Genomic DNA, 19,396 nt, shown 5'->3' with positions numbered 1-19,396 from the left:
TATCATTTCGTTTCGTTTTGTTTCGTTTCGCTTCACAAATTAGTGCAGGCCAAGTGACTTTGGTTCAATTTCCTATATCGGATTTCGGATTTCTTTCCCCAGTTTCTACTTCCGGATTCCAGATTTCAGATCTTAGGCAAACCATTATTGATACCATTGGAGGAAACATGTTGACTTCTGAATGTGTCATTAATTTTGCAGGCAGCTTTACCCATTTCAAACAATGCCCAATAAATGTATCAATCATACCATTTTTATTATATTTTGTACTTTACAGGATGAATTATTACTTTCATAATAGACAAATAATTGATATCAGAATTGGTCCTTTATTTAATGATGTAATAGTCAACTCTGAGGACAGGTCAGTTTGCTATGAAACCGATCAAATTACCGGTAATGATAACAGATCATTGGAATGAGTTAATATCCTACTTTTGCCCTAGTTGCCTCACGAGATACAACATTGTCATCAGAGTAGTCTGTCTGCAGACTGTTAGTATGTCAGTTGAGAAGTGCGCTTTTTGAGTCAATCATTCTTTGCCATGCAATTTGTTTCTCTCAATTGCATGACAAAACACAATAATAATATTATTACCTCAAGACGTGCAGCTCTACAGGTATAGATTGGACTGCTATCAGTCTACTATACTGCCATGATGCAGATAACTTTATTATTAAACCTTGAACCATAGATACTGTATTGCATTTCCAGGGTTATGATTGGCTTAAAGCATCTTTGTTATCAGCTTCTATCAAAATTTCAGTAACGAATATTGCATTTCTAGCATTCTGATTGGCTCAATTTCAGTTATCAGCTACAGTCAGATGTCTGTAATATACTAGATTACCTTATATGGGCACTAACTGCACCTGTCATTTTGTAAAATTGAATTTCCAATCATTTTGTAAAATTGAAAAAGTTCAATGTTTGATTAGCCTGCAAACAAAGACGTATTTCAGGCGCAGGCTAGTGTTTCATGAAAATTACTGAAACAATATTACATCACTCCCACCTGTTAGAAGAGAATTGGCTACTGCCAAATCGGCACTATGTACCTTATATTTTGTTATTTCAGGCCTGTTTCAAACATTGAACTTTACATGTGCCGAATCTAATGCAAATGAGCGCAAACAATAGATTTTCTTATTTGCATTAGATTCAGCACATGTAAAGTTAGACGTTTGAAACGGGCCTTACCCTCCATATTCAACGCTGGCTCATGGAATCATAATAATTTATAAGTATAACGTGATTGCGCAAATTGTTGGCAAGTATGTCACGTGTGACCAGTATCCACAAGACTGAAATGAACATTCAAATTCCTCTTTGGAACTTCCAAGATTTGAACAAAAAATGCACAATAACTAAACAATAATTCATCGCACCATTTATTTTACAATAAAACAAAAGTTCATAGCTAATTATTTTCGATAATCAAGGAAATATCCACCGGAATTTAGAATCTCAAGAGCAAAGCTCCAAACTAGCACGCAGATTTGAATACTCGGTTCAAATTTCAAAACTACTGGTCACGTATGACATGGCTTGACTGTAAAATGTGTAGACAAGTATCCAAAGGCTCAATCAGTTCAGAATTCATGCACCTTGTTGGCCATTTTCCCCTCAATATCCCACAAACACTTACATAATAATAAAATATTGTTAAGAATACCACAACAATATAAAGGCTAACATGTTTCAAAACAATCTTAAATTTAACCACATAAGAATTTCACACTTAACTACAAGTGTCCAGTTTATTAATAAGTTCAAGGGTTTTGTGAACAATTTTATAAAAGAACAATGGTATCACTTCATTTGGGTTAGAAGAAAAATAATAATTATATTACTACAAATTGATAGGCTTCTTAGTGCAATGTATCTAACGAATCCTTCCTTCTCAGGGCAGACTACTATTGGAATAAGGATGCTTGCCAAACACTCTGTGATGTTTGTGAAAGCACTGTATGAAAAATTGAGACTGCACAATGCGAAATTCAACTTATATTGTGCATCACTTTACTGATAACATTAAGCCAAGAGTTTTGCAAGTTAAGTCAAAATTGCCACCAGACGTCAGATTATTCAGCCAAAGTGAAAAAGGCTTTACTAAAAACTCCAGTTACATGTAACTTTGAGAAGTTATTACCAGGCAACAATACTTAGTTTTGTCAAAATAAAAATGAGCAAAAGAGTAAGACATGGATGTCATTAAATGGATAAACTAATTTTAGAAATGTTGCATTCCAAAATGAATTTCAAATGTGCAAAAGCCTCACTTTCAAGACTTTTGCCTGTATCAAATTCAAACAAGGTCATTCATCTCAAATGATTTGGAGGTATTTTCTTGCTTGCATTTGCAGTACTGATTTCCAATTTCAAACATAAGTTTGAGCCAAAGGATTCTACATCACAGGTACAATGAAAAGGAACTACAGTACAGACAAAAAGGCCCCTTAAAATCAAACCCATTTTACCATCTATTAGGACATTACAATGGAAATTACTAATTTTCATATAACATAGAGAATTTGAAATAAGTGGATCTGTTTTCTCACTCAGTCAAAGTGAGCATGGTCAACAAAGCAGTTAGATCTTGTTTAGAAGGCCTCTATGCAGTTGCCTCTGAAGCTCAGAAAGGCCATTCAAATAACAGACAAATTCAAAGCTGTCCTTCACCCAGATCAAGTGTCTGTATGAACAATATTGAATTCTTTAAACAAGTTTCTTGGCTTCAAAGAAACCCTTGAGATGACGCATTTGCCAGAATCCAGTAATCAAAAGAATCAGGGTTTGCGCAAGAGCCCACCAGAGGACCCTTTGGTTTGTGCTTTCACTAGTTGCTCTGAAACGCTCTTCACGGAACTAAAAAGAGAGAACAAAATTGATGAGGAGATGACAAAAAAAAAGCTGCAAAACTTTCAATTCTAGAAATAGCTGGACTTTCACAGTACTGTTTTCTTTAAAAGTTTACATGTTGAGTAATTGAGGCACTAAAGAGTGTATAAAAGTAAACAATATTGGGCAGTGAAAAGAAGCTGGCTTAGTAGTTAAACCATGGGTGGTAAAAATTACAGAAGATAAATTATGTCTTTTTGTTACAATCTTGGTTTGCACAGCCTCAAATCGTTTTTCAGGGAGTCTTTGAGGGCACCCAGTTGATGGAAGGTGATGGGGACTGGCTAGCACATGTCTACACAAAACTACTTATGAGCCATTTTTCTAACCAGCTTTTGGACTGTGCGGGACTGTTATAATAATTATTTCACAAGGCCAAAAAAAGATAACTTTTCCTTAAAGGGGCTAGGTCACGCAATTTTAGGCAATTTCAGCACTGATCGAATGGTCATAGAATTAACTAAAATATCAAAATAACTGTTCAAAACTATAGAAGATCTCTAAGAAAACACAGGGAAGCCATGAAGGGACATGGATGGACAAAACTGGAGAGGATTGAAATGGTTGAATTTGGGTAAATTAGAAAAACGTCGGCCCACCATTTTTCAAAATTACATCAGTCTATATTAAAATGTCATTTACAAAGCTGGAAAATCATTCTCAGTTGTTATGTGGCCGTAATTTTGAAAATGAAAGACTATTGCTCTGCCAATTTGACGTTTAGCGCTCATAATTAACAAAATTAAACAAAATTATCTAAAATAGCGTGACCTAGCTCCTTTAACAAGGCAATTGAGGAATAACCTAAGGGCTTGATTTGCAAGGATTACAATGGCTAAATTATTCAACATTCCTTAAGTCAGTAAATGACATAATTAACATACCCGCTGATAATTCTGTTCTTTGCTGATCTGTTCCACTTGGTCTAACAATTGACGAATACGTAGCTGAAGTTCAGTAAGTTTATCCTTTGTAGCAATTTCTTTGTAGTCATTGGCATGTTCACCAACTTGAATATCCAAATGAATACGCTAGTGAAGAAGCAGAAAATCATTAAATCTTAACCCATTGACCCTTGAGAGCGAGACTCGTCAGATTTTACTCTGTCTAACAACAGATGTCGATGGATTATTAATTAAGTTTAATAGGGAAACTCGAGAGCTTTTGAGTTTAATCTGGCAAGTTTTCATGAATACTGTATCACACATTTAAAGTAGGTGGACAGGAGGAAGATTTTTTTTTCTTCATTTGCAATATTTACAGACAATCCAAAACAAAGCCAATGACTTGGCTGAGACAAATTCATTATTTCAACAAACAAACGAAGAAACTATTGGACTGTGTTGGTGGAAGAGTGAAGAAAGGTATCAACAGGGTTTGTAAAACTAAATCGACCTACAAAAATTAATGCAACTCAAAAAGCTAACCCTTCAAATGTCACACCCTCATATTCAGAGCTTTAAGCTTTTTGTCAAAACCATGACACAAGCTGTTTCTTAAAAATACAATTTAGGTTATTTGTTGCATCGGCCGATTATTTCACCACAGATTGTTGCATGGTGAGATTTTGATGAGGTTAAATGTTGTTAACTGATTTAACAACTAGGAGTACTGCAGTCAATATTGTTATCAGTGGTTTTGTTATATTTGTGCATGTGTTGGATTCCATGTACTTTGCGTTGTACAGCTTTCTAAATCAGTGTGGCAGGAAGAAGGAGCATTTTCTGTGGAGCATTTAGCAGCTTTTTCGCTCCCACCCCCCCTCCCCCTCCCTCTACTTTCTGCTGTTTATCAGTGTAACGGGTGCCTGTCTTCCCGAGGGAGTGGGGGTGCATGGCTGGTTTGTCCGGTTTTACAAGCCATTGATGCATTCTCCATCTTGGAACTGGCTACCAATAGTGGAAGGTCCAGGATGTCTTAAGCACCCAACCTCCACTTAGTTAAAGTACACAAAACAAACAAATGAAGATTCTGTGTACTGCACGGCCACCATATTATTATTATTATTATTATTATTATTATTATTAACTTACCAACTTTCCTCCAGCCCATAGAGACCAACGTGTGGAGTTGGAGTGTAGACAGATGAGGTGTTCACCAGGTAAGTGTGATGTAAAGGTGAAACGACCTTCTGATGCATAATATTTAGACAAAATAACTTTCATGTTGGGATCTTTAACTTCTACATGCATGCCTATACCAGGGCTGGATGGAAGGAAATCTCTGATGTTCTCATCATAAAGCTGTGTCTTGTATTTTCCTGTTTCAAACAGAAAAGGTTCACTTTTTTCAACTGATAATTTTTCTTACCACATTTACAGATAAGAAAGTGGCTGTTTAAGGGGCTGGCTGGGCTGATAAACTGGTAGATGTGTTCAGGTGCACAATTTCAGCGTCATCAACCAGGATGAAAAGTGGCCTTAGCTCCCCTCCCCCTCCCCTCCCTCATGAGATCCTTTGTGTGACTTACACAGAGGATCCATGAGGGATCTCAATTGAAAACAGAGGTCGAGTTAGCTTTCACAATAATAATTAGCATTCTCAAAGAAAATATTGAAAATAAAAGTTGTGATGAGGTAACCTCGCTGCATTTTCACAGGTCTAGTTGCATAATGCTTTTTTTCCATCCCTGTTAAGTGGGCTGAACACTTTAAAGAGATATTTTTAACCTAGTAGCTTTTACACGTGTAGATCTAAGAAGCTCTCAGCAAGCTGGCAAGGCACTGGCAGAACTTTCATAAACAAGTCATAATTACTATAAAAAACAAGAAAGACAATTAGCTCAACACAAGATAAGCAATAAGTCTTGTATGCATATACATGCTACAGATATCATGCTCTGTACACATGAATGAATTATATATAAATTATATTATTGAACTCCAGGAAAGAAAGAATCCTGAAAGCAATACAACACGTAGTTTACGTATTTCACAGGTTACTTCTCAATACGAAAGACACGGTTGACTAAAAAAAAAGATTAGGAATGAAGAACCTGTAAGAAAAACCGATTTTCATAATGTACTGTCAAATAGCTTCTCTTCGATTTAAGAAATAGAAACCTTACCGATGACCATGGTTTCATCGGGTATTTCTTCAATAAAGCATTTCTTTTCTGTTTCACCCATGTGAAAGTAGAGGCCTCTGGCCAAATGCACAGGTAAAATAGCTAGAAGCAAAGTTTTTACCCAAACCATGGCCGCCATGTTTCTTTGTGTGAAGCACGCCACGTCAGTGGAAAGGAATACCCAGATGGCCATGCGAACCCCGGTACAACTGGCTAGTCTTCAGTCTCCTCTCGCAAATACTGAAATGAACGAACGAATGAATGAGAACGTACGAACGAATGATCGTGAAAGAATTAGTAAACTTTACATTCAGCTTAAGCTTGAGCGGTTCCGAACTTAAAATGTGATAACTGGAAGCTGATCTGATCTCTCTTTCGGTGTTTTCATGACGTCCTAAATTAGATGTCATAAAAAAGCCAAACGTTTTGTGTTTGCTATAAGGGACATTTCTGCCTAAACCGGCAAAGAGTTTTGAACGATTTTGATCAACAACTTTGAAATGACATTATCGAATCAAAGCACTAAAGAGAAAAACGATAAAGGTCACCGGTTGTGACGACTGGGACGTCAACGTTCTTGCAGCCTAAGAGCTAATTGTCTCATGGGTAGTAAGTGTTGGCAGCAGCTACGGCTTTCAACAAGTTGCCCGAAAATTCACAAAAAGTTGCTCAAAAGTTGCTCAAATGTTGCTCTTTTATTTGGTCTGATGCAAAAATATCCAATCCAGTAGCCCATGGCCTTCTGGCAATCTGTACAACAAAAGTAACATTTCTAAGCATTTTTGTGCAATTTTGCGTGTTGTAACCAGCGTCGCTAAATAAATTTGTTCAAAGACAAAGCTCCTCCTTTTTCAAAGGAAATTCACAAATTGTCTACTGGAGCATTGTGAAATATGGAAGCATGACCAATTTAAGCACTAAAAGCTGCTACGATATCTCAGAATTTGTAGAAAACTAGAAATTGCTCAGAATTAATTCAAAAAGTTGCTCGAAATACGAATAGTTGTCAAAAAGTTGCCGAGCATCTTGCGGAAAGCTCTCAGTGTACTGGTAGCAGCAGTCCCCGGAAACTTTAAAGCCTTCTATTTTATGAGCGAAGAGGCCCTCTATTGGTTTGTTAGGAAACGTTTGCTCTTTTCCCAAAGGCTCCGGCTTTTCTAGCATAAAATCTCTTTCTCTGACAAACCACTAGCAAAGTTTAAATCAAAGCACGGGATGGACTAATAAACCGGAGTTCTGGTGACGAGTAACCGGCGAGTAACAAGGCAGCCAAGGGCACCCCTGAGCAAATTAAGCTGCGAAAAGCCTTTGAGAGACATTTCTAGGCTCCTTGTAATGTCTAAAGACCGTGTCCAGAGAGATGTTTTTATCACCTAGAAGAATTTGATCTGTTCGGATATCTTAGCTGAAAATCGCTTTTAGGGAGCGAAATCTTCACTTCAGAAATTGCTGGCTGAACGTTGCCTTCCAGGGAACCATTTGCTCATCCGAAACTGCTGTACTTTTCCCTGGTTGCCGAATCTTTTAGGTGATGTTTTAGTAAAGAAATCTATAGCTGTTTGCAACGTAAAACCAAAATTCTTAGAACAGTTTGACTCTCCCGAACACATATTTCACCGAAGATTATCGTTGGGTTCCCCTGAACTAACTTTCCCTAGTGAAAGTAAGTATGGCTTGCGTGTTCCAAGCGTGGCGGATTAATCCACCAGGCACTAAACAAACCAGTCAAGCTTTCCATGCATGTAATTATCGTGTACCTTGAAGGTAATAGCCTTTATACTACAGGGTATTGGAAATTGAGCGATTAGGATATACACTGAAAGCACCAGACTACTGTGGTTTGAATATGTAGCGACCATTTTTCACTTGTTGTCCGTTAAATCTTAGTTTTAATCCACACCAACGAAGTTCTGTTCTCTTCGTATTTGTATTCGCCCCGGGTGCTCGAGGAATTGTTTTTTCAAGGTCTGGAAGAACGCAACGAGTTTCAAAGCAAACGAAAGGATCGAGAAGGGCTTCGAATCGAATAGCGTTTTCTCAGGAGATGAAAGTAAAAAAAAACCCTGTCCCACCCAGCATGAGTAGCCAATTGATGTTCTGCGAACCAGTGAAAAATAGGAGGCTTGATAGAAAAAACGTCTGGCAAAAAAAAAAACATTTCAGTCAGTTCAAGTTATTTACAATCTTCAAGATAGTAAATAGATCTTTTCAAACAATCACTAAACAAAATCGATTTGAGCGGCTAACCCTAAAACCTATGGGTGATGATTTGGCTGTACGAGAGAGTAATCGCCAGATGAGATGTACATGGATGAATTGCTTCCTTTTCCTTAATTTTCCTTTTCATCTCATAGTAATGTTTTCCGCGCGAGTAAGTTTTGCTTTCGGAAAAAAAAAATGAAAACTAACGAATTTCTTATGAAGTCATCCTCTGGAAGAAAAACATCTTATTGATGACAATTGTTAACGAATCATAGTTTGTTGATTTAGCGTAAGACAGGCCAAGCTAGCTTTTCGCCATTGTACAACAATCTTTCATTGCTTTTTTAGCCTGAGGGCCTGACGTTTTTCGGCAGAGAGATTTCCCCTTTGGATCATTAAGCAGTCGATTTCCTTGTAAGAATTCGAGAACAAAGGACACAAAATGACAAAGAAAAAAGAACATGCTACATTAAACATTTAGGATTTCGCCGAACCATTGACACGTGTGAATTGACCAACAACACTCAACAACAATAAGCTATCCTTTATCGTTCCTTTCAAACTAGCCTCAGCAAGGAAATCTGAATGAAATTCATCGCTGAATTGGTGGACACAATTTTTAGAAACCAAAATGGCATCTTCATCCTGCCAGGAGGTTGTTGTTGAGGGCCCAAATATTACTGAAACCGCCCCACGTGGGACTTCCAAGTTTCGTGGCCGTGCAGTTTTGGACATTGTCTCGGAATTTTGCTACAAGCTCGATGTGTTTTTATGCTGTGGTTTGCATATCTGCGCTCGATGCATTCGTCCCAGATGTCGGCTCCGACAGTCAATCTTCACTCGAATGTGTTACATTGGTTTATTGTTAGGGGCTTGCTTGTTATGCTGTGTCCTGCTGACTCCACGCACGAGGCATTTCATGGGCGATAGCTTCTGCCAAACTGTCTCATACTCTTTCTGTGACACATTATTCAGTTATGCCTCAGTTTATCGCGTTCTTTTCTTACTTGCAATATTTTATCTCGGTCAAAGCATGGTTTTATACGGAATTTCGTCAACTCAAGAACAACGAGCGAGAATTAACAATGGCTTTTGGGGAGTCAAGATCCTTGTATTATCAATCTTCACGTTTCTGTTTATCTTCATTCCCCATTCTGATTACACGGGGGAAGTGTGGACATTTTTTGGTCTTAATGGTGGCTTTGCCTTTATTATTTTGCAATTCGTTCTACTAATAGATTTTGTTCATGCTTGGAATGTAAGCTGTGTCGAGAGACTCGAGGCTTCTTCAAACTATGCGCAGGCTAAAATATGGTACATAATTCTCTGGGTACCCACAATAACTCTTTATGCGATTTCCATAGTTTCAGTTATATCATTTTACTTACTATACGCCTGGGCAGCTGGATGTCATAACAATATGTTTTTTATAACTTTTAATGTTTATCTTTGCTCAGCTGCAACTTATATCTCCGTAAATCCGGTAGTTCAAGAAAGGCGCCCACGTTCGGGTCTTCTTCAAGCAGCGGTGGCCACCACGTATAATACATTCATCACGTGGCAAGCGCTATCAAATGAACCTGACAGCATATGTAACCCGTCACGTGATTATCTCTTTCCCGGAAGTCCTTTTAGTAATATTCAAATCCTCCTTAGCTTGGGATTTATGTTCTTTGTTTTAATTTACGCCTGTTTACGAGACGTTCGAGCTCCGCAGTATGGTAAGTTGCATCCGGGACACGCAACTACTCCACCATTGGTTGAAGTTCGAGAATACCCGGATGGTTGTGATGCGTCTGTGCGAAGCACGGCCTTCGCTGAGGGGGGCTGCGTTTTTGATGACGAAAAAGACGGCGTCGCGTACAGTTATTCATTTTTTCAAGTACTATTTTGTCTCGCTGCTCTTTATACCATGATGACATTGACGAGCTGGTACCGTCCCGAAGAAGGACAGCATTCCAGCGTGAAATTAGTTTGTGGCTGGGGAGCAGTGTGGATCCGACTCTCCGCTGCTATTTTTAGCACTTTTATATATATTTGGACCTTAATAGCACCTGTGATATTTCCGGATTCGTACAGGGACTTGGTGTTCTTTCAGTTTATGCTTGGTTCCTGCAACCACAGAACGACTCGGAGGGAACTACTACCATCGAAATAACAGTGACGAGTCATCGAGCGAGTTGATCCCAGAATAGATTGGTTTGAAATGGAGTGTCGAAAGTAACACCTCTCCCTCTGTTTTAGGACGTATGGCGATTGGCTTTAAAAATAGCTTTACATTCTCAGCCAATTATGCAGCGGCATACGAAGATTGACTGCGTGGCACTCATTTTCCCGCCGTTAGCGCCAGCTGTTGACACTGGGGCTATGTCTTGTTTCCATATCTCAGGATGAATACCCTTCAGACAATGTGCGCCTGGGTTAGTTTAGATCCCAGGCGCCCACCGTTCAAGATCATTATGAGACATGAAACCAAGCCACTACTGTTGAATGGCTTATTCAATTTTTTTATTTTTTGCACACTCAATAGACAACCACTCTTACTATAGGTTAAGCGCCGCATTGGACAATTCGTGATGAAAAATCCCGAAAACTCAATCTCTGTATGTAAGGAAAAACATCCGGGTTTTTGTTAAAAAAAAACTTTGCAAGGTATTTCTTTTGTTAAGATTTTCATTTCCCAACAACCTTTTCGCCTCTCCCTTAGCTGTTGCAATTTGCTTTTCGGTTTAGAGCCTTTTCCAAATGATTGTAGAAAGTAATTACGCGATTGCAATTGCTACGCTTAGTGATTGGCTTAAAAATCTCCCGCCAGTTTATGAACCAATGAAAAGTTAGATGGAAATGCTACGAATTTGGATTGGTTCATTGCGCTGCTTGCGCCTGCTGTGATTGGTCGAAGTAATGACTTTGATATTTCTTTTTACGAGACTAACTTGAAAACCGCTCTATCGACATCTGTTCTGATAAAACCATCCAACTCAACAGAATTTTAACTAATGATAATATTGTGACTCGAACTGAACGCCTTGTGCACAGGTATTAAAGGAAACCTCCACTAAAACAAGAATACAACTTCAAAATATTTAACATAATGTTTACGATAAAAATTGTTCAAACGTTTTCTAATGGAATCGTTTGTATCCGAGATAAATGAATTTCAAAAACGATTGTTTTGGTTTTCAAATTTCCTGGGCGCCGCCATCTTGAATAATTGTGACGTGTTATGGTTGCTCTTTTGTATTTGCACAGAGCTTTTGTTTTAAAACAATAGGGCAACCACGACACGTCACAATTATTCAAGATGGCGGCGCCCGGGAAATTTAAAAACCAAAACAAGCGTTTTTGAAATTCATTTATTTCGGATACAAACGATTCCATTGGAAAACGCTCGAACAATTTTGATTGTGAGCATTATGTTAACTATCTTAAAGATATATTCCTGTTTTAGTGGAGGTTCCCTTTAAGAGTAACTAAGAATTACTATTTCCTCCATTGTGATTGGTTTATAAAACTCCTATTTTCCACTAATTCACTTGCCGAGTTATCGGCCAGTTCAATAAGCCAATCACATTCAAAGTGGTGCCTTAAAATCAACCAATCACAACCTTGGTTTCAATCACCATAGAAACAGTGGACTCCTAATTTGGGGCTTTCTTTCTTTCAGAGCGACATAAAACAATTTACGCTTCCTCTGTCAGTCTTCCAATGCAAATTTTCCCTTTCTTTCATAACTTGGCTCTTCTTTTTTTCTCCGAAATTGTAATTTTATGATTAATATTGGTAAAAGGACTTCGTGTCGTCCAATTCAGTCTGTAATCATACTTGTTGTTAACAATTCGGACTCCCGCTGCGCGGCAGTCAGATTTTGTTATCACTCGTTTAATCACAAACCTAATTGGACTCCAATATCACCATATTCAAATAAACACAACACACTACATTGCAAAACCTAAGTTTAATTGCTTTTTTACACTGCGCAGAAGGCTTTTTTAAACTTTATTAGGCAAGTTTTGTTTTTTTGCACACGCGACTGATGCTACAAGATCCACCTTTTTTTGCTTGAGAGCAAGCCAACTCTAGGAAGGGAGTGAGAGACAATAAATAGCAAGTTGTCAAGCAGAGTTAAGGGCGATATTAATAAGAAAATAGATTTCTATTTCGAAAAAATAGGAAAACCTTGTAAGCCTCGAACGAAACAGGATCCCCTATAGAGACTTTGAGAGCTTCCAAGATGCACTCTTCTCAAAGAACATACACCTTTTTCTAAAATGGCCGCCATTTAAATAATCTTTTGTTTTTATTCAAACTAGCCCTTGATGCCTCGTTCTTAAGCTTAAAATTCAAAAGAATATTTTGCCTTGGACGAGGCATCAGGGTCTAATTTGAATAAAAACAAAAGAATATCTAAATGGCGGCCATTTTGGAAAAAGGTGTATGGCTTGAAAAAAGCATCGCCGTGGTTTTGTATCTCCAAGATAAGGGAGTCTGGCCGGCTTAGCGGTTATCAACCGTGCCTTCTACCTATGGGTTCAACCCTTGGTCCCGAGCTCGAATGTGGGCTGAGTTCATTCGATCTCAATCTGACTCGGTGGGTTTTTCTCCGGATCTTCCGGTTTCCTCCCTCATCAAAATCGACCTTTTGTCAATTACATCAGGTTGCGGGCGCATACCATCGATAGGGATAACCTCTGGTATCCTTCCCTTCCGTTGAAGTGAATAAATAAAGTTGATATTATTATTATTATTATTATTATTATTATTATTATTATTATTATTATTATTATCATCATCATTATTATTATTATTATGTCAGCGAAAACTAATGTCACTCACAGCCGTGAGGTAAATGGGCGTTATGCGTGATGACGTCTGACTAGCTAATTTCACCACAAAGCCTCGTTTGCACAAAATAATTCACATCATTTGGACATGCAACTCTGTTCGCATGTGGGCTTTCTTTTCGAGTTTGCTCCTTTGGGATTTATCTCATGCTAAAATTTACAAGTTTGATTTTCGAATTCGAGGTTTGGTGGTGAAATTAGCCAAACGTCATTATGCATATGGGCTATTAATGCTTCCAGTTTTCTTCCATAAAGTGCTGCATTATGCACCGTCCCATGACAAAAACAGGTTTTCCATGAATGGGAAAAATAGAAATTTAGGAACATGAAACCCTGTAATAAAAAGAACTTCAAGCCATTCCCTATCCCTAAAGTTTTGTTTTGAAATTCCAGCATTGAAGATTTCCACTGAATTTCTCGAACTAGTCCTCGTCTCTTATTGATTGTGCAAACTCTTGAATGACAGCGCTCTCGTCTTGCAGAATTTCCGTTTTGCCATGACCACAAAGCTCAATTCTCGCAAGTTCCATCTGGAGCTACATGAATTTCCGTTTTGCCATGACCACAACGCCCAATTCTCGCAAGTTCCATCTGAAGCTATATGAAATTCCGCGGATTAGTTTTAAAGGATTTTGTCCCCTTCTTCTAAATGTTATCTCCCTTGAAAATCTTCACCTCTTCTTTTTCTTACATTGTCTTCCCTAGAAACATAGAAACAGAACCTACGAATCAAGATAACGTCTGGGACTTTTTAAGTCTTGTTATCTTTCAAGTCTTGTTGTTGTCTTTTAAGTCTTGTTGTCTTGTTGTTGTTTTAAGTCTTGTTATCTTGTTATCTTGAAATTTAAAATTTTCAAGGGGAATTCCAAGAACAGGATTTGGAAAGAGAGGTTTAAATCTCGGACCACGGCTAAAATTTCCGAACATTCACGAAATTGGAGCCATTTAACTCATCAAGCGGTTGCCCATTGTCTGCCTGTGGGAAATAAGTATTTCGGAGCGGGTTTTAGAATAACAGTTCACTTTTGCCTTGTATATCAGCATCTTTCGGTACTAGGCAAAATCCCTTTGACTTACGGCTGTTTTTGCTTGGCCTCATACACCTTAAGCCTTTTTGAAACATCACTACCAAGTCGGCCACAAGTGACATTTTGCTGGAGAACTGAGACCAGACAACAACACCAAGAACTCCATGCTCTGCTCTTTTCGAATTTTGTTTATTAACATCGGTTGTGAGACATGCCTACGGTTTTTAGCCCTTATCAAAGAAGACTTGAAAGTCTAACCATTTGCGAATGTAATTTCAAAGGCAGCACTTTCTCCTCAGTTATTTTAAGAACCTCGAACTCACCATGCCATTCAAAATTGCCATAAAAACCATCCAGATGTTTTCGCTTGGCTCTAAAAAGCTCTCTAAGTAATTTTTCCTGCGGTGGACGACATTTCGGTCTCGCTTGAAGACGATCTTCGGCAAACCACAGAATGATGTCATTTCAACCGATTCTGATAAAAACTGGCCAATGATTGGCTAATTGCCATATCTCGTTACTGACCAAGTTTCGTGTTAATCGGAAATGCATCCGATTTTCTCGAATTTTTTCCGAATTAGATTAAATGATTCATCGGCATGCTGGATGTTATTGCGACGTTTCAAGATGGTGCAGATTTGGAACAGACCAACAACCTCTTTTTCTCGATTTCTCGCGCTTGAAACATACACAGGCCAACCACGAACACACATAACACCCAACCACTCAATTAGGAAGCTTCTAATTCGTCGACGCAATAACAACAGACGCTGTCCAGTATGCAAGTAACTGAACTGCTATTCTGGAATTGAGCTGGTGAATTAGACCAACTAAGCTAATTCGCTGTGACGAAGGGCTCACGCTCGAAACGTCAGCCAGCAAATCTTTCTTAACTCATCTCGACTGACAAGAATCAAATTTTCGTAGAATGCTCGGCCACTCTAAAACACTAAAAAAAACTGCGTCTACGTGGCTAGGCGGGTATATGGCTAAGTTCAAACAATGGCAAAAAATTCCTCGTTCTTAAAGTTTAAAGGTGAGGCATCCCGTAGCAATGATCGTCACTGATCCATGCAAGAGTTAGAAGTACAATGGAAACGTACATAGCCGCGTAGTTGCAAAGATGCGGAGCTATGTAGCCACAGATTACGCGTATGCACGTTAACAGCGTACTCGCTCAGTCACTCACTCACTTAGCCACTTAGTAACCAACGTAGCCGGGAACGAGGTAGCGTTGCTTCGAGTGGCTGGGTATTCTGCAATTATTCCCAGTCTCCCCAACGACGCAGCACCACGGCTTCTTTAGAAACTCACCTCTTCGTTCGTCAGTTAAAAGTTGAAAAAAGGAAGATCTTTTTGTTAAAAGGACGGTGCCTACTATTGTTATTGCGCATTGGTTCTGCGCATCTCGAGATACTCAGATTTCCTACGGGTGGTGCTTATTAATACAGGGATATTTTTGCGCGGTTCAAAACTATGCGGAAAAAGAATATCTAAATGGCGGCCATTTTGGAAAAAGGTGTATGGCTTGAAAAAAGCATCACCGTGGTTTTGTATCTCCAAGATAAGGGAGTCTGGGCGGCTTAGCGGTTATCAACCGTGCCTTCCACCTATGGGTTCAACCCTTGCCTCCGAGGTCGTATGTGGGCAGAGTTTCATTCGATCTCAATCTGACTCGGTGGGTTATTCTCCGGATATTACGGTTTCATCGACCTTCTGTCAATTACATCCGGTTGCGGGTACATACCATCGATAGGGATAACCTCTGGTATCCTTCCCTTCCGCGGTTCAAAACTATGCGGAAAAAGCAGAACTTCGCAAGTGCTCTTGGTATCCAAAAAGAAAATTGCGGGTAACCACGCATTTTCAGAGATAATTAAGCTTCAATTTGGAAAAGACTGCCATACATTGCTTTGTATTTTAAAGCTTTTTATAAATATTGTTGATTAATTATCTTCGAAAAATGCGTGGTTACCCCCGATTTTCTTTTTGAATTTCAGTAACACTTGTTATTAGATCTGCTTTTCCTGCATATTCAGTAAACTGCGCAAAAATATCTTTGAATTAGTAGGCAACGTCCTTAAGGTCTCTCTTGTCACTTGCCTTGTGAAACCCTGACTAGTCACCAGGTTCTCTTGCAACAACCTATCTTCTTGAATTAATGTTGGCAGCTGATCACTGTGGGTGGGTGGCAAAAGGTTGGGGATGAACCGTGCAAACAACACTGGATTGCGCCTTGAAAACTCTGCCAAAAACACAAAGACAAAAGGTTTCTGGTATTTAACAACGACAGTTGCTTCACAGATTGTTAATTACAGACAAATCAGACCAGTGAGTGAAGAGGGTGGACTTTGGGGATCGTAAACATTCAAGGTGGACAGAGAAAACTAGAGAGGATGTTGCTGAGTTCCCCTTATCCAGAGGAACTGGTCTTATAATAATAATTATTATTGCACAAATATTACTTCATACTTACATACAGAAGATTTAAGGGTGCGTTTTTTAATTCACAATTCTGGAATGAGAATGGCTAGAATGTAAAATGCCCGCGTTTTTCTATTCCGTGCATTCCTATTCCAGAATGGACAGAACGCCATTCCATCCATTCTACCGGAGAAAAAATCAGGTTACACTTTTGAACACAATGAAACATTGCTTCTAATTTCATTGTACCAAGAGTACGAGGTTTTTCAGTGATGTTTCGTACAAGAAAAAGGCAATTTGGCAATTGATTGCCTCTCCTTTGTACATAGGACTGCCAAAACATTCAGCAAATTCAAAACAGTCTACCGATTTTCTTCCTCCTCTTTGTTGACAAGGAACGGCAGCAATGTCAGCCTCTTCGTCAGCCGTCATATTTGTTACGCAATGTTTACTCGTTCCAGGACCGCTCATCTCGACTGACGTTGTTTTTATGCAGACAAACCGAATTATTCCTAGCATTCCGTACCAACCATTCTTATTCCAGAATTGTGGATAAAAAACGCGCCATAAGATTCTCAGAATGAGTAAAAAACATTAGTGAGAGTGTTCAAGAAGCACATTGCAAAACCCTCGCAAAAAAAATTGACAGGCTTCATTCTTAACCTTACGTAGACCATGCTTTTTTATGAAACACTGTGAAGACACAATAGACTTGGAAAAGATATTTACCTGGGTTCAGAGAGTAGAGACCTTTGACAATGGACATCAATATTTGTGGATCAACACCAAACGGCCTGGATGACACTTCCTCAATAATGGCTAAAATTGAAGCAGCAGATGAAAAGAGTCAAACCTTGAAGCACCAACACTTCTTATATTAATCAAAGATCAGACACCTGAAGTTAAATGTCCCTTCCATATGCAACTATTCACACTTCCCATAATTAGACTGCTCACAAAGGAAAAACTTTAATATTGCTTCCACGCTCTCTTCTCCCAAGCTTGTGTTCCAATGAGCTTGCCAAGTAAGCAATAATAATATCATTAAATAATATTATTATTGCTGTCGACAGTCAAATACAAAGAAAGGATACCCTTTTCAAATCTCACTCCAAAATCATCTGCTTTTTTGCTGTAGCCTCCACACAGACATTCTTAGGGCTTCGTCACGAGTTCCTCCCCTTCCCCCACTAATGTCTGCTAAAACGAAAAACCACTTCCGTTTGTGGATTACGGACCAATCAGAGGCTGTTTTCCAGTTTTGGGTAAACTTGTGTTTTGTATGGCACCATGTGATTGGCTATGCACAACACAATTAGTCAATGCTGATTGGTTTCTTTAAATGGTGGGCAAACAGCCGTTGAATGGAAGTAGTTTTTCATTTCAGCAGACGTTAGTGGGGGAGGAACACCTGACAAAGCCCTCAGAATGTCTGCGTGGGCAGCTATGTTTCCTGTTGCATGTTCTACTTCTGCTTGTTCAGCGTCACACTTTCTTGGTCTTAAAAAAGGAATTCAAAACAGAACAAGTGCTCTATTTTTCTTTTCATACAATGGTCACATTATCTCCTTCTGTCAGCAAATGGTCAAATAATCATGAAACAAAAGTGACTCAGGAAACACAGCATATTTTGGACAACACAAGGTTTTGGAGATGCCATTATGAAAGATCTGTAAATGACACTGGGCACCTAAGAGAAATGTTACCGGTAAGTATTTGTTCAAGACAACCATGCTCACCAAAGAGAATTCCATTGTCTGCAACAATACTGGTGAAGATTCTGCACAGTTCTTTGTTTAAATCAGTTTGAAGTTTTGGCGTTACATAGAAACGGTTCTAAAATGTAAGAAACTTACATAAATATATAAGCTTTGTAAATTGTGAAAGAAGAAAAATCTGAAGTAACATTGTCAAATCCAAAATTTTACCATGTAACTGAAAATTGCCACAATACCACTGACAGCTTGAAAGAACTGAGCCAACACAAAATTAAACTTCTCCAGGTAAGCTTCTCTTGGAGTAACCTTTTAAAACGTTAATAATGAAATAACATTTCACATCAATCAAACCAAAACAAAAAGCTTATTAACCGTATTAACAACAGCAGTTAAATTGTATAGCAAAGGGTGTGGTCTAGTTTGGGGGGGGGGGGGGGGGGGAGAGGGGAGGGGGGAGGGGGGAGAACTAAATCTTGCAAGGGATGTTTTGGGAGGAAAAACCATATTGTTCACAGCAACCCAATGGCCACAATTATTGTTTTAAATTCTTGTGAAAAAAGGTTGACAAAAACTGATAAGATTCTTTCCCTTTTTACTGTGGTCAGCAAAACACAAGTAGCTAGCAATGGTGTTGGCCAATGTTATTTTTCGACAATCTCAACAGGCCTGGGCTAAGCAAAACCAGGTATGTTAAGAAGTTTTGCTTGTACTCAGTGATACCCTATTAGTAAAAACAATGAAATTTTCACTAGCTTTGGTAGCAATGATGTTACCTGAAGTTCTTCAGATACACTTCTGAGATAGGATGATACAAGTCCAATTAGACTGCTGTACATCTTTTCTGCATACTGTTGGCACACACATTTATATACAGTGCTGGAAAAAGATGAGATGTCAAGTTACAAAGGGAAATTTTTCTACAATGATCTCATGTTGGCCCAAGTGAACAATTTAACTGGAAAATGATGACAACAACTGCAACCACAGCCATGGGAATCCTATAAAACCACACCCAGTTCAACAGTTTCCAGAAAACACTTTCTGTCAATCAAGTCCAAGTTTTGTACCTATCAACATTTTACTGTCTCAGGGAAGGGTAGGCAGTCAGCGACAGTGATATAATCTGGAGGTTGTGGATTCAATTCACACTCTGGCCAGACATTTTCCCTGTCCTTGTGTGGGCCCATTCCATCACTAGGATTAATGCTCCA

General features: G+C 38.8%; 3 protein-coding genes and 1 long non-coding RNA gene across 4 annotated transcripts in view; 2 read left to right on the top strand and 2 right to left on the bottom strand.

Annotated features, from left to right (window-relative positions):
* Positions 1-1,747: 1,747 nt before the first annotated feature.
* LOC138043836 (transmembrane emp24 domain-containing protein 4-like) lies at positions 1,748-6,143 on the bottom strand. The gene is made up of 4 exons (XM_068890316.1): positions 5,970-6,143; positions 4,936-5,162; positions 3,787-3,933; positions 1,748-2,869 (listed from the first exon to the last, which is right to left on the bottom strand). Exons 1-4 carry the CDS (start codon positions 6,106-6,108, stop codon positions 2,720-2,722), a joined length of 663 nt encoding a protein of 220 aa, XP_068746417.1. The 5' UTR covers positions 6,109-6,143; the 3' UTR covers positions 1,748-2,719.
* A 2,632-nt stretch (positions 6,144-8,775) lies between these two features.
* Positions 8,776-11,186, top strand: LOC138041586 (probable serine incorporator). Its single transcript, XM_068887330.1, has one exon. The coding sequence runs from the start codon at positions 8,803-8,805 to the stop codon at positions 10,327-10,329; it is 1,527 nt and encodes a 508-aa protein (XP_068743431.1). The 5' UTR covers positions 8,776-8,802; the 3' UTR covers positions 10,330-11,186.
* A 928-nt stretch (positions 11,187-12,114) lies between these two features.
* LOC138043833 (CDK2-associated and cullin domain-containing protein 1-like) overlaps positions 12,115-19,396 on the bottom strand; it is a 9,809-nt gene continuing 2,527 nt past the window's right edge. Inside the window, exons 3-8 of the mRNA XM_068890315.1 lie at positions 18,959-19,061; positions 18,396-18,491; positions 18,207-18,303; positions 17,197-17,286; positions 16,147-16,288; positions 12,115-13,716 (exon numbers count right to left, since the gene is read on the bottom strand). Of these exons, the coding sequence (XP_068746416.1) occupies positions 13,668-13,716; positions 16,147-16,288; positions 17,197-17,286; positions 18,207-18,303; positions 18,396-18,491; positions 18,959-19,061 (577 nt within the window). The 3' untranslated portion in view covers positions 12,115-13,667. The remainder of the gene's footprint in view (positions 13,717-16,146; positions 16,289-17,196; positions 17,287-18,206; positions 18,304-18,395; positions 18,492-18,958; positions 19,062-19,396) is intronic.
* The window catches only part of LOC138043834 (uncharacterized), a 1,809-nt gene continuing 574 nt past the window's right edge, over positions 18,162-19,396 (top strand). Inside the window, exons 1-2 of the long non-coding RNA XR_011131347.1 lie at positions 18,162-18,175; positions 18,791-18,870. This is a non-coding gene — a long non-coding RNA (uncharacterized lncRNA). The remainder of the gene's footprint in view (positions 18,176-18,790; positions 18,871-19,396) is intronic.

Source organism: Montipora capricornis, chromosome 3 (genome assembly GCF_036669925.1).
Source record: "Montipora capricornis isolate CH-2021 chromosome 3, ASM3666992v2, whole genome shotgun sequence".
Classification (NCBI taxonomy): Eukaryota; Metazoa; Cnidaria; class Anthozoa; order Scleractinia; family Acroporidae; genus Montipora; species Montipora capricornis.
Note: the sequence above shows the minus strand (reverse complement) of the source record. Positions and strands in the feature narration are given on the sequence as shown.

Bases quoted from the DNA above. Each gene is read 5' to 3' on its own strand.
- LOC138043836 (XM_068890316.1), bottom strand. From the start codon at position 6,108: ATGGCGGCCATGGTTTGGGTAAAAACTTTGCTTCTAGCTATTTTACCT. The intron at 5,163-5,969 runs GTAAGGTTTCTA...TGTTTGAAACAG, and splicing joins CGATGAAACCATGGTCATCG to GAAAATACAAGACACAGCTT. The intron at 3,934-4,935 runs GTAAGTTAATAA...CTTCTTCACTAG, and splicing joins TATGGGCTGGAGGAAAGTTG to CGTATTCATTTGGATATTCA.
- LOC138041586 (XM_068887330.1), top strand. From the start codon at position 8,803: ATGGCATCTTCATCCTGCCAGGAGGTTGTTGTTGAGGGCCCAAATATT.